Below are 13,978 nucleotides of genomic sequence, written 5' to 3'. Positions count from 1 at the left end.
AAATATAAATATATATATATATATATATATATATATATATATATATATATGTACACATAGTACTGTGCAAAGGTTTTAGGCCACCATTAGATTTGTTGTTTTAGCAATGCTATAACGACAATAGAGGATAATTATTTTTATTTCACTTTAACACATCCAGAATATATGTTTTTTGTTGTTTAAAAAAAACGTCCTCTACAGGTGTCAAGTATTTAGCGTGATCTACCCTTACACTTGAACAATAACACAGCTCTGTTAATACTGGAGTGGAACCTTAATTAATGTTACTGGTAAATCCTGTGTTTGTCCTACTATTTCATTTAAAGCTTGACATGCTTGAGCATTACATACACATGTTGCATGAGTTAAACTCATTGACAGCTCGCATCACTTCATTCCAAATATAAATATGTATATATATATATATAGATATATATATATATATCTATATATATATATATATATATATATATATGTACACAAAGGGGCTAAATGTGAACAAAGTGAGCTAAATAGTCATAAAAAATATTCATTAGTAATAAAAGTCTAACCAATTGTTCACTTTCGGCACCCTCAAAGTACTTGTGTTACTTGTGTTTGGGTCCCCAGTCACGACAGAGGATTGTGCAAAGTGTTTGGTTGTCTGATTTCTGTAAAGTTAAGGTTCCATACAAATATGAACACCATGTTTATCTACTGTGTTCTAGAGGCAACACATGAGGCCCTGTTGCTCTGGTGCTGTTATTGCTCACATTTCATCAGCCCACTCAGAGTGACATCATTTCACTCATCACTAAGCTGCTCTCACATATCATGTTTTGTGTTTTTCTTGCACCTTCATGACTGAATTAACTGACTGTGGCCTGTGGTTATATTTTACCATTTTCTCTCCACCAGTTATCCACACTTTTCTGTCTTTTTTTGCCTTCATTAAAAGTTATAGTCCTTCACCTGTGACTGTGTGCTGTGTCACTTAAACCTGCAAGATTATTTACAGTCATTCATTGGTTTGGTTTGACTGCCAGGACATAAATCTTCTTGATATTAGTCTTAACCATATCCATTTTGAAGATCAAAATCTTATATTCAGCTGCCATCCATCACTTCTGTCCTACCTTGACTGTTTTTACATAATTTCCTTCTTTTCTCCCTTCTTTCCTCCCCCCGTCACATATATGTTTCTCACATTTATTTTTCTGTACTTCCTGTCTTCCCCTCCTCCGCATCTTTCTCGCCTTTCCCTTCACATCTTTCTGCTTCTGTCCTTTCTCTTTTATGTAACTCTCCCATGACTAACTTTTCCCTCAACCACTTTTTCCTGCTCTTTTCCTGCCGCCTCCCCTCAACCCTCACACCTTTTCTGCCGCCAACTCCCTTTCCCCTGATGTAGCCCGATACTGTGGATGTGAAGAAAGGTGCTCAGATAGTGAAATGTGCCAGTCTGCGGAGAGTTAAGCAGTGAGGCAGACTGAGCGCTGCGTCCCCTCAGGTATGGGACTGACCTGCGGGCTAGACCATTTAATCCAGCCTCTCTGGATTAAATGCACCTGAATGCACCTTTAATCCAGTACTAATGATATGTTATGTGAGACTGGCACAGCAAAAAATGACAATTAAATAATCATTAAGTTATTTGATAAATGAATAACTTTAATCATGAAATTATTATTATTATCATTACTATTATTATTGTTGTTATTATTATTATAATAATAACAATAATAATAATAATAACAATAATTTAAAAATCACTCTTTATTATCTCTTTCCCTTACAAATAAGTATCATCAGCAAATATCACATGTCCGAAAAAGAACCACCTAACTCGACTAACATGTATTCATATATAATTATTCATAATCATAAAAGATAGTTTAATAATAGATAATTATGTATCTTATTTTTCTTTTTAAATCTGACAGACTGTTGGTCAGTCTTAATGTATGTGATATAGACAGAAATCTGACATGGATATTATTATTTTAAAGATAATATAAGGATGATTTAGGTAAACGCTTATTTTTACGGCGTACAGTAAGTATGGAATTATATTTGTCAATAGCAAAATAATTGATTATTTTTATTATAGTTTTGTTTGCTCAAATAAACCATTTTATTTTTCAAAAATGTTCCATTGTAGATTCAGAAATAAGATTAAAATATTCAGATATAATTCCATACATACTAAGCAAGTTTGATGCCAATGGATTATTACAGTTGCTGTAAATTTTGTTGGAAAATAGTTGACACTCGTAAAATAAACAACCGGCCAGTCAAGAAAGGGTCAAGAAAGGTCATAGCTGCAAAGCTGTGTGTGTGTTTAATTGTATTTATATCTTTGTGAGGTCGAACATACATACAAACCTATCTCTGTGGGGACATCTTGTATGGGCCCCACAACTTGGAGGGTTTTTTGAGGGGTAAGACCTGGTTTTAGGGTTAGTGTTAGAATGGGGTTTAGGTTTGGGTAAGGGTTAAGGTTACTCACTTAGTTGTGATGGCTAAGGTTAAGGGGCTAGGAATGCACTATGTCAGTTATGTGACCTCCCTAAGATATTTACAAACATGTCTGTGTGTGTGTATTTTGTATTTATATCTTAGTGAGATCCAAAAAAAAAACCATACAAACCTATCTTTGTGGGGACATTTTGTCTGGGCCCCACAACTTTAAAGGGCTTAGGACCTGGTTGTAGGGTTAGTGTTAGAATTGGGTTTAGATTAGGGTTAGATTAAGGGTTGGGGTTAGGCACTTATGTTAGTGTAAGGGGCTAAGGAATGTATTACGTCAATGATGTGTCCTCACTAAGATATTTAAAAACAAGTGGATGTGTGTGTGTAACTTGCCCTTTCCAAAATAAAGGCCTTGACATCCCTGTGATGACTGATATCTCTAGTGACTCGCTTCTGAATGTTAAACCATTTTGCTTGGATGCTTTTACAGAACTAACTGTTAGAAATTAGACAAAAGTGATTAACGAGGATCGTTGTAGCCCAGGTCCCTTTTTAAAGAATGGACATATTTGTCTTGTGTAAAAATACTTGATGACCAAATGACCGCAGCCCGCATGCTTGCTATGTGTGACGTTTTGCTCCGACGTGCGCTGACTCTGCGTTTTTTTTGTTTCTCTACAGAGTTCTCCGCAGGATTCAACCCCCTCACCAAAACCATCCTATATGGACACATGACCAGAAGCAACTCATAAGGAAGAAGAACACGTTAAAAAACAGAAGCAGAAGGGCAGAAATGAACAGCTACAACTTAATGACAACCATGGCGGCTAAGCCAGCTATCAGCACACACCCGAAGAGAAAGGATATGGATTTACTTGTAGTTTTTATTACTTTTTTTTAAAGAAAACATGGGAAAAATAAATATATATATATATATACATATATATATAAAATAACTAGGCTAGAAGCATGATTTCATATAAAACAAAAACCAAACACAGACAAAAAAAACAAAAAAACTAGCAACCAAAACGTGCTTCCTGTTATCTGTATCAGCATGAGTGACTGCTGCCGCATGGCCTGTCTTTAACTACAAATACCGAGGGAAGGCAGGGGGTGGGTTAAAGGGCTGGGAGGGATGGGGAGGAGACACCGCTGTATGGGACAGGCATGCACTGTAAGGTTTGGTCAATCACTGGCCACTTTTCTAAAGCGACAGGGGAAAATGTACCTGTGAAACATGAAAAAAAAGAAGACTAAAATATTGAGGATTACATAATCTCTAGGCAACATGTTACCCCCCCAACCCCACCTGCCCGCATTCTTCAAAGCATCACAGACTTGTTTTGAATCCGTCCCAGTGCTCTCAAAGTCCAGTAAAGCTACAAATATCACCCAATAATATTGGTGTTGTACATAATAGTGTATGCACTGAAATGCTCTACGTGACTGTGTTACATGTGTTGTTGGCGACACCACTGATGCTGCTGTTTCAGGTACATAAGAACCCCCCCCCGTTTGGTTCATTTGGTCTGAACCTGTGTATTATTCTATATATCTTGAGATCTTTGTGGGTTACAAGAACATGCAAAATGTCGTGTCTGCCTGTTTTTAGCATCAGATTTCTGTGTGTCCAGCTGTTTGTTTCTCTGTGCTTTCATCATTTGCTGTAGACATGTAAAAGTGTAGAGGGACGGCTTTAAATCGCTCACTGCGGGGGGTTTTGTGACGGACCTGTCTCGAGATATATGCTAAATGACAGATTAGCCTACTCTGCCATCCTAATCCTCCACCTTTTCATCCACAGTCTGTGATAATCCATTGTTTTAAATCCCGACACCTCTCATCGCTCCATGTTACCCCTTACCCCCCTACCTCCACCTCCAACCCCTCCACCCTTTCAGTCAGCCTCTCAGAGTAGATGTAGCAGTCCTGTCCACCTCCTACCAGAGGTACCAGGATACAAATTCACCTTTGTAGCAGTGTCTCTATATCATCTTTGTGCAGTATCTGATGCCACCGCCCAGTGGGGTGCACTTATAGACCATCTCACCACAACGAGAGAGTGTCACTTGATGTGGGTGAAGTGGCTGAAAAATGCTGGTAATAATGTAGCACTGGTTGGACTGGGTAAAAAAAGGAGAGACAGCTGGAGAAAGGAGGAATGTTGTGTCGCGGGTCAAGGATGTGTTGAGCTTTGATGTTTGTCTCCTTGGTAACTCTTGGTAAAGTGTAGCAACAGCGACAGTCAGTCACCAATCACTGTGATGAGAAACTGTAATACTGACCCGCAACTGTGAGCCTGACCCTTCCTGAAGTGTGTCTCTTGTCTCACTCCTTTCTTCCCTGGCACATCTTTTGTGTTTTTTTGTCATGTCTTAACTGTTATTCAAAAGAAGCAATAACTGCTTACAAAAGATAGGCTTGTTTGTGTGACTGTGGCTGAGTGTGTTTTTGTGTGACGGGGGGGGCGGGGTTTAGGATCATAGTTCATGTTCTTCCGAAGCTCGGGCTTCAGATCTGATTTCACACAGGTTTGAGCCTCACTACACTCAGAAATGATGTCAGCACATTAGCATCTGATATTTTACCACTTTTTCCTCTTTTGGAATAAGAAAACTTACGTTTGAGTTGTGCAAATAAGCTGGTCTCCCATCTGCAAAGTGCCCAGTGTCTGTTTTCATGTGGTGTAGTTTTAAAAATCTTAATAACATTCATATGCACCTTGAAATAAATCCTATTGGGTGTGTGTGTGTGTGTGTGAGTGTGTGAGCGCATGTGTGTGAGATTTTACTATCATGTATTCAGTCCTGTATCATGGGACATATCAATGTTGTGATAATATCACAGAAAGCTATATTGCAAATGAACAAAGAGCAGCAGCTCTCACATTACACATGTAATTCACGTCTTTGTTCTTCTTTTTATTAAAAACAGAAACTTAATTTACCTCAAAAAGCGAAACCATCAGTTACACACACATTTCCTTTTCAAACATTTCAGTAAACGTTGAATGATATGTTATTTAAGACAATGTAAGTCGCCAAACTTTTGCAATAAGCACCTGTCAATAAGTGTTTAGTTTCGGCTCCACGGCCAGAGATGATGAATGTAAAGTCTTGGTATACTGTACGTCTCGTTATAAGGTTGTGTTGGCTTTGTACTTTAGTAGATCATAGGGTGTTTCACTCAGTATCTGCTCTTGATCGTCAAAAACATGACATTTCATTCTCATTTCATAACAAACATACATAAGAGGAAAGATGTGAAGATGTGTTTTTTGCCATTTTAACAAATATCCATTCATCAGGTATTATTTCTATTATATTACTATTTTTTTAAGAGTCATAAAAAGGTTGGCTGTCAGTAATATTTTGACATATTGCCCCACATGTCATATGGTTTGCTCTCTAAGGGCTCATGATTATGATAGGCTTGCATTGGTTTCTGATGAAAGGGCCTGTTTTATAAATCCACTGCTGATGTCAGGGTTTTAGAGCGAGGAGGTGTGGGACGGGAAGGGGCTCTGCATGGTGAAAAGACAGACGAGGGGAAAGCACTCTGAAGCCGTATGGAGTGACGCGTGGTTGCTCTTTCAACAAGATGACAAGCATTTTTACTCAACACACAGCCACACTCAACAACTCTTGATCTCAAAACGTGAGACCGGGCCACTTCCGAGGCTTCCACGTGGCGATGGTTTCAAATCAGTTTTGAATGGAGGAATCCACACAAACAAGTGCGAGCAGAGGAAGGAGCGGTTCCACAAAAAATAAACAATACCGAGCTCTGCTCTGAGGGACTACTGAGTCGACGCCATGCACCACGTCCATGCAAAAATATTAACTGTTGCAAAAACTAGAGAACACATGTATATTCCTTTAGAATGGATTGAAGACATTATTAACGCAATAGCATATTACTCAATACTAAGGAATGCAACTGCGTACATGCACAGAAAATGTTTTTAACATAAAAGGATATGTATATATACACATATATACACACATATATGTGTATGTATATGAGAAATATATTAAAAAATATATATATTTACTTAGAATGCTATGCACCCTTACTTGTCAAATGGGATTCTAGTTATGTTATGGATGTACTTTTAGCATCATACAGCTGTAGCTACCAAGAGACTGTTGAGTTCTGAGTAATGCCTGCAAACCAAGGGATAAATTGAGTTCTTGTGGGTATTTTAACCTGATTTTTTGTTTTGCTTTTTTTTTAATGTTATGGAGAGTTGATCATGAATTTAAAATACACATATAAGAGCCTTTTAATCCCAATCAAATCTGAGGACATCTATTGACAATTTACTCTGTACACCAGCTCAACATTTACAAAAATTAATAAAGAAATGAAATGTCCTTGTGTACTGTGTGTGTATAATTTTGTGTGGGACACTTTAAATCTACGTGCATCCAACGATTATGGTCATATTGTACTTGTGAACAATCCAAATGTGATTTATAGTTTTATCACTTTTTTAAAACTTATTCAACCAATTCCCAAGACAAGTCAAGCAGCAGCATACATAAACAAATAAAGTTACAGACATGAAAGACAACAGAAAAAAAAACATTTAAAGAATTTACTTAATAGTTGCATAGCTAGTTCAGCTGAAACTGTAATATTGAATATCATTATGAATTATACCACATGCTGAATTGCCCAAGGCCTTAAACAATGGTGCCACCAGGTGGGGGCAAATTACAGTATGGAACAGTTTACCCCTTCAAACTGAAACTGCCCTCACTATGGAACATTTTGAATCACTTTTAAAGACCCACCTATTATTTAGCCTTCACTTTGGGATGAGAACATTTTATTCATACATATCTTACGAGACTTTTCCTGCCACTTTACTTTTTTTCTTTGTCTTTACCATGGTGTGTTTTAACTGTGTTTCATGTTCTTGTTGTATGTTTCATGTTTCATGTTGTATCCTTTACTCTGTAAAAGTCGGTCCTGGTTGTTTTCAAATTTGCTATAGAAATAAAGCTAGTAATTCCACTATATCAGTGATTAAGCGAAAAGGAAATCAAAAATTATAAAATAACACACAGACAACTGTAATAGAAACACTAAACATGCTCATATATATCATTTTACATTAAATATTCAGATAAACATAGGTATTATTACAACAAACATGTTGAGCATTATATTTACAATACAATTTAACTGTTACTTTTCCTGCACAATATAACACCAATGAAAACTGCACAGGGATTCAGTACCAGTAGGGGGCAGACTGTGTCTCTCTGCAGTCTGCTCTGCGTGTGTGTGTGTGTGTGTGTGTAGTTTGATTGCAGTGCCCGACTGTGGACGACGTGAGTGATTGTATGTGTGTGTGCGCGCTCAGGTGCTTTTAACAAAGAGCCCGCACACACTGTGTGAATGTGTCACTGCGTGTTGTGATGTCAGACACCACCTTCCATGGTTTGCATTTGTGAAAAATAGAGATATTTATTCGTCTGTGGCTGTTCTGCTAAAAACAGACACGGTGCAGCTCTGTCCTCGCGCTCTCTGTCTTGTCAGATGTTGTTTAGTAGTGTTTAGTGAGCTAGTTTCAGCCTGATATACTTGAGACAAGATGTCCACTGACTGCCAGAAGACCACTGCCAAGGCCATCCCGTCGACCAGGAGGGTGACAGTCAACGACGCGGAGCACATGCCCCACGACTACTCTACCACTCCCGGGGGAACCCTGTTTAGCACCACCCCGGGCGGTACGTTTACAGCTGCTATTCCACCCGTTAATGTGTTTATTGCATTTACAGAACAGGTGTGGCGAACATCCACGGTCACACGTGAATTGTCCCCATGCCAACTCCACGAGGTCGCGTATGCGGTCTCTACCACCACCGTGCTCCGCCCCAGCTAACTGCTAACACGGGGTAAGCTACTTTGTTGTTGTCAGGAGGTCTGGACAGGAAGTTGTTGTGGGGGCTGTTATTTTGAAGGCTTGAGTGAAATGGGAAGTGAGGTGTGTATGCAAAAAGTTGGTTGACTTTGTCTAAAAATAAACCATCACATTGCGGTGTTCTGCACATCTGTGAAATGTGAGATCTCATGTATCTCTAATTTTTGCCCTAACACACCTCACTTCCTCTTTCACTCTGCCCTTCAAAATAATAGCCCTTTGGCCAAAACAATTTCCTGTCTAAACCTCTTGACAACAACAAAGTAGCTCACACACTGGTTAGCATTTGTTTTTTTCTTGTAAAGAGTGAAGGAGGAATACTGACCCTGAAGCTTAATGTCATAATTACACAGCACACATGAGTGATTTCATCAGCTGATCTTGTGATGTTTATTTATTGACAACAAATTTACAGAACAGCAGATATGCACTGCTTGTATATAACAGATACTGTTACAGTAATGGGTAACTGGAAAATATAAAAATACAACCAAAAAACAAACAAACAAACAAAAAAATGTAATGAATGAAAAACAGTATATTAGTCCTTCACAAAGAGAATATGACAGAGATTCAGTTTTCTCAACTTGATGGTTTTACTATAATCTTCAAACTCATGTAGAAAGGCAGTGAACTTAGAATAAACACTTTTCACCCTACCCTACATTTATGTATATGAGACAAAGATTAACAAGACTTACAACAAAATCAAAAATATTTTCATCAGACTTAAAATATGTAATAACATTTTTGCAACTAATTTGTTACACAATATATGATTTGTCAGATGAGACCAAACTCACCAAAAAGTCATCGTTTATGTTGTCCAAAACCACACTAAAATGTCAAGGTTTAGTATGTCGTCCAATGACGAAATCTACTCAAGTAAAAGTAAAAATTAGTTCATTCATAATGTACTTTGTAACAGTTGGTTTTTTTGTCCTGTGTGGTGCAGAAAGGGAGATCTCAAACTCGTTGTTTTTAATTAAAGGAACACTTTACAATTTACATCGCAACAACAAAACAAAACATGTCAATATTTATAAGGGAATGAACAATAAAGAAAGAAATATTATTGCATTCATTCATATACATGAAGCAAGACTGAGGATGCCGAGAAACTCGTGCAAGAATGAAACTCAGTGCACTTCACTTTGTCTGATGCCTATTTTCCTCTTTTCCTGCCTCTTTACACGACAGGTACCAGGATCATCTACGACCGAAGGTTCCTGCTGGAGTGTCGCGGCTCTCCAGTCGCCAGGACTCCTCCTCTAGGTCTGCCCAGCATTCCAGGGGTGACCAGTCCTCCCTCCAAAGTAGCCTGTGAGAAAGCCTCTCATGGAGAACTACTGAACAACAACACCACTGCACCGGACAGCAGCAACACAGGTATGTTGACACATCAGACATAAAACACAGGGAGGCATTTAAATGTCTTTACACATGCTCTGGCTGTAGACTTTAACAGAGTTTTATTTTTGGCAGACTGGTAGTGACATTGTTTCACATTACCTGGTCATATTTTTGATAAAATGCTTAATTTAAATGTTGATCTATGCTGTGTTTTTTGCCTGTTGTGCTGCAGCGTGTGCTCACGCACATACAGGGTTCAGTAGGGACCAAAGCAGGTGAACATCACTGGAAAGACACCTGTCGGTGTTTGCAACAAACCACCTGTTTAAACAAACCTGTAGAGCAGTGATATTTTCACCATTTTGGACACCATTGAACAACATGTTGTTCACAAACAGCGGTGTCTTAGCTATTTTCTACCTGCAGGAGAACGTAAGTCAGGAATATTATTTATTTTACTGACAGTGACCTTTTTAAAAAACAATTGTCCATTGTGCAGCTCTGTTATCTAGGCCCATGGTTCTCTAACTGTGGTACTCGAGCTTCTTCTGGTGGTACTTGTAGGAAAATCAGAAATACTGTATACCGGGGTATGAGATCAGAGTGGAGCTGAGGATTTTTGACTGGCGTGCATAGAAAATTAAACAAATTATCTTATTGGGAATAAATCTGCATCCTATTTACACCACTGTATTATAATGTTGGTGATAATGTTGTTATTTGAGAGCTCAATATTTTCTCAGGTGATAGGACTCAATATCTGCATAACGCGATAACTAAAAAGATGCTGAAACAAAGTCAAATCCTATTTGTGACACTTTTTTTAATGTTTCTTTTAAGGTGATGACGCACAGTTTGAAATGGATATCTAGGTGAAGCTCGGATGGGCATTAACATGTCAGACCAACATGTCGGATTCCACGACGATACAGGTTTTGCCTTCTGTGTCCACAGTGTCCTCCAGTCTGTCCTCGTCAGTGTCATTTAATTGTCTGGACCTGATCGAAACTGTAACAAAGCTTTTTCTGCCTCTGAGTTTAAACCATAAGACGAAAGTGTGCCTTCCTGTCGTGGCTAAAAGTTTGAAATAACACCAGGAAGTACAGCCTCATCCCTTAACTACTGAGAGAAGATCCAATTTTCTGAGTTTCTAAGCATTCCAGAGGAGGCCGTCACCCCGATGTGCTTTATTTGTGCCATCACGGCTCTTTGATTATGTTAAAATGACTCTATATGTTCATGTATGAGTTGGATCATTCTCTCAATTGTCATGCAGAGAATGTAAGACAAGAATTTTGTGAAGTAAATTTTGAAGCAAATTTTCTCACAGTTATAATAAATAAAGCAAACGCCATCAAAACAAATAAAACCTTGTCATGTATTATTCCATATATGTTGATTGAGGGTCACTAGTGATGTTGTGGTTGTGTATTATTAAAATAAAAAAGCAGTCCACTTACATTATGGGTTTGTTTTTGTTTCACTGGTTAGAATACACATTTCTCTTACACAGTGCACAGTGAGTGAATCAGATACATGTATTATTATTTCATTGAATATATGAAGAGAAATAAGCACAAATTATTTGCATTTGAATGTGTATATTTGGTAAGAAAAAAAAAAACATTGATTGTTTTAGCAACACAAACGACCAAACGGTTTGATCATTTCTTAATCGGCTTATTGGAACATATGTAGAAAAAAGCTGATCTAAAGTAATAGACAGAAAAACATTTTTCAAAATGTAGTATGACTTTTTGTCACATTTTGGACGACATACTATAGTATGACTTTTTTTTCACGTTTTGGACGATATACTATAGTATTACTTTTTTGTCATATTTTGGACGACATACTAACCTATGACTTTTTTCACATTTTGGACGACATACTAACCTATGACTTTTTGTCACATTTTGGACGACATACTATAGTATGACTTTTTGTTGTATTTTGAGAGGCGACACTTTTTTGTCAAAATTTTGACGACATACTAACCTATGACTTTTTAGATGTCTCGTGTCCTGTCTATGTCCTGTGCGGTGAGTTCTGTGCCTTTTAATTGCACCCCAGGGACAAATTAAAAAAAAAAAGTGTTTTGAATTTAATTTAATTGATTCGAATTAATTTCAATCATACTTTTCCTGGTAAATTATCTCTCTGACTTATATATATAGATATACCTATACTATATGTATATACAGAGGTAGAAAGAGTACTGAAATATTCTACTCTAGTAAAAGTATCACTATTTTGATAAAGATTTTACTTAACTACAAGTAAAAGTACTGGTCTAAAAATGTACTCAAGTTAAAGTAAAAAATAAGCTGTTGTAGAATGTATTCAGAGTAAAAGTTACCGTGTTTCCTTTACAAATGAAAAGTGTTGACAAAATAAAATATGTAAACACATAATGTATCAGTCAAAATGGGTCAAAGGTCACAAATGCCACTGACTCAGGGACCTTAATTAGTGCCAGTTCAGTGTGTCCTCGTCACTCACTGCCAGTTTTCCAGTGCGTGAATTATTTATTTATTCATTTTTTTTATTCAGGTAAAGTACTTAAAAATGACACAAAAAACCTACTCAATTACAGTAACGGGAGTAAATGTAATTCATTGCTCTAATACATGCACTATATCATGTTCTTTTTCATTTCTTCAGGTGAACAAGATATAAACGTAAGGGTTCTCCAGATGATTCGCAACGAGCGCATCAAGGTAATAAAATGTCTTTCGCTGATCTTTATTCTCCCATTGTTGATATGCCAATTCCTATTTTTTGATTAATGGATTTGCAAATTGAGAGGGAACCTCCCAGTCAAGGCATTAGTGTAACTGAAAAAGGGGCATGGAAACCACAACTGACAGAGACCCTGAAGAAGACCTGTGTCGGTCCTGATAAATAAAGGCATTTTAAATTTGCTACCGTGTGTCTTGGACTGCATTTGTGACTGAAAACACTTTTTTACCCGCACAATGAATCCTTGACAAATAAGAATAAATACAGCCACACAGCACCAGTGTGTGATCACTGTTGTCATCTGTGTCACTGCAGTACAGTGTCCCAGTAATCAAGTACCACAGGAATGGCTTTAAACCGAAGCCACGGCAGCTCGTCCTGACAGAGACAGCTGCATATGTGATCGACGAGGCCAAGATCACGCAGAGAGTGCTGTACACTGTTCTCAAAGGTCAGGTGATGCACACTCATCAGGGAATTTCCCGTTAAAAATCAAACTTGTTATACTTTATTCTTATTTGATTCATTATTTGATTGATTCACTGCAGGTATTTCAGTCAGTAACTTGACTGATGGCATGATTGTATTCCACGTAACATGTGAGGACCCTAAACAGAAGGTATGTGAATGATTCATATACAGTAACTGTTGCATATTTAATCATCTCATCAGCAGTTAATTGTCTTTTTCGATCGTGTTTCAGGGGGACCTGGTCATGCAATGTGACCACTTGTATGAGTTTCTGACCAAACTCTGCGTCATTGCTAACAAACAAAACGCAATCAAAGTGGTTCAGGGCAGGTGAGTGTCTACTGAAGACAGGCTACGTTTGATGTGTGCATCTACAGTAAAACGGCCGCTCATGTTGCATTCACTCCTAGTATCAAGATTGAAATTCAGCCAGGGAAAGAGAGCGTGGTGGACTTCACCACTGGGCAGGAGCCCATGGTATACAAGGCCAAGAACGGACACCTGACAGTGGTGAGTTGATTCTTGCTTTGATGGAAACATTATTGTACTGGCGTGCTATATGAGACTCTGATTTGAAATTCATTTACTTTTGAATATTTACATGTTTGAATTCAACTGTTTTTGCCTCCAGGTCGCCACTCGGGCTCGTACACGGTAACATGTGGGGAAGAGGAGGAGACACACAAGAAGCCTCTGCATATTTCATCAGGAGACCCCTAAAGAGAAGAGCGTCAAGCCTTACACCTGAGCAGCACTTGAAAAAACCCTGGATGAGCACGTTTTTGGACAGTCTTTTTTTTTTTTTAAATCCATACGAACAATGCAAATTATTTTTCCACCAAAAATATTACTCTGCAGTGTCAGCATCATTCTGTATATAAGGATTTGTCTTACACTGGGGTGTAAAAATGATATGAAAATACACACATCATGCTTCAAACAGCAGAAAGAGACATTTTGTTTCCATTTTCTGGCCATATCTGTCATAACTGTATAAATGCTCACTAAAAACAGAAATATGAG

The 13,978-nt window shown here is 37.9% G+C and overlaps 3 protein-coding genes across 4 annotated transcripts in view; all 3 read left to right on the top strand.

Moving 5' to 3' along the window:
* LOC122769842 (ankyrin-1-like) overlaps positions 1-6,830 on the top strand; it is a 90,657-nt gene extending 83,827 nt beyond the window's left edge. For both annotated transcript variants that reach the window (XM_044026715.1, XM_044026713.1), the window contains 2 exons: positions 1,391-1,489; positions 3,133-6,830. In XM_044026715.1, the coding sequence (XP_043882650.1) occupies positions 1,391-1,462 (72 nt within the window). In that variant the 3' untranslated portion in view covers positions 1,463-1,489; positions 3,133-6,830. The remainder of the gene's footprint in view (positions 1-1,390; positions 1,490-3,132) is intronic.
* A 926-nt stretch (positions 6,831-7,756) lies between these two features.
* On the top strand, positions 7,757-11,203 carry LOC122769070 (eukaryotic translation initiation factor 4E-binding protein 1-like). Its single transcript, XM_044025345.1, has 3 exons — positions 7,757-8,195; positions 9,590-9,778; positions 10,583-11,203. The coding sequence occupies exons 1-3, from the start codon at positions 8,060-8,062 to the stop codon at positions 10,612-10,614; spliced, it is 357 nt and encodes a 118-aa protein (XP_043881280.1). The 5' UTR covers positions 7,757-8,059; the 3' UTR covers positions 10,615-11,203.
* Positions 11,204-12,353: 1,150 nt separating this feature from the next.
* Positions 12,354-13,966, top strand: LOC122768979 (unconventional myosin-Ih-like). Its single transcript, XM_044025219.1, has 6 exons — positions 12,354-12,462; positions 12,800-12,935; positions 13,033-13,103; positions 13,188-13,285; positions 13,366-13,465; positions 13,587-13,966. Exons 1-6 carry the CDS (start codon positions 12,373-12,375, stop codon positions 13,611-13,613), a joined length of 522 nt encoding a protein of 173 aa, XP_043881154.1. The 5' UTR covers positions 12,354-12,372; the 3' UTR covers positions 13,614-13,966.
* Positions 13,967-13,978: the final 12 nt, after the last annotated feature.

The sequence above is a fragment of the Solea senegalensis genome, linkage group LG5 (assembly GCF_019176455.1).
Source record: "Solea senegalensis isolate Sse05_10M linkage group LG5, IFAPA_SoseM_1, whole genome shotgun sequence".
Taxonomy (NCBI): Eukaryota; Metazoa; Chordata; class Actinopteri; order Pleuronectiformes; family Soleidae; genus Solea; species Solea senegalensis.
This window is presented reverse-complemented; position numbering and strand designations above follow the sequence as displayed.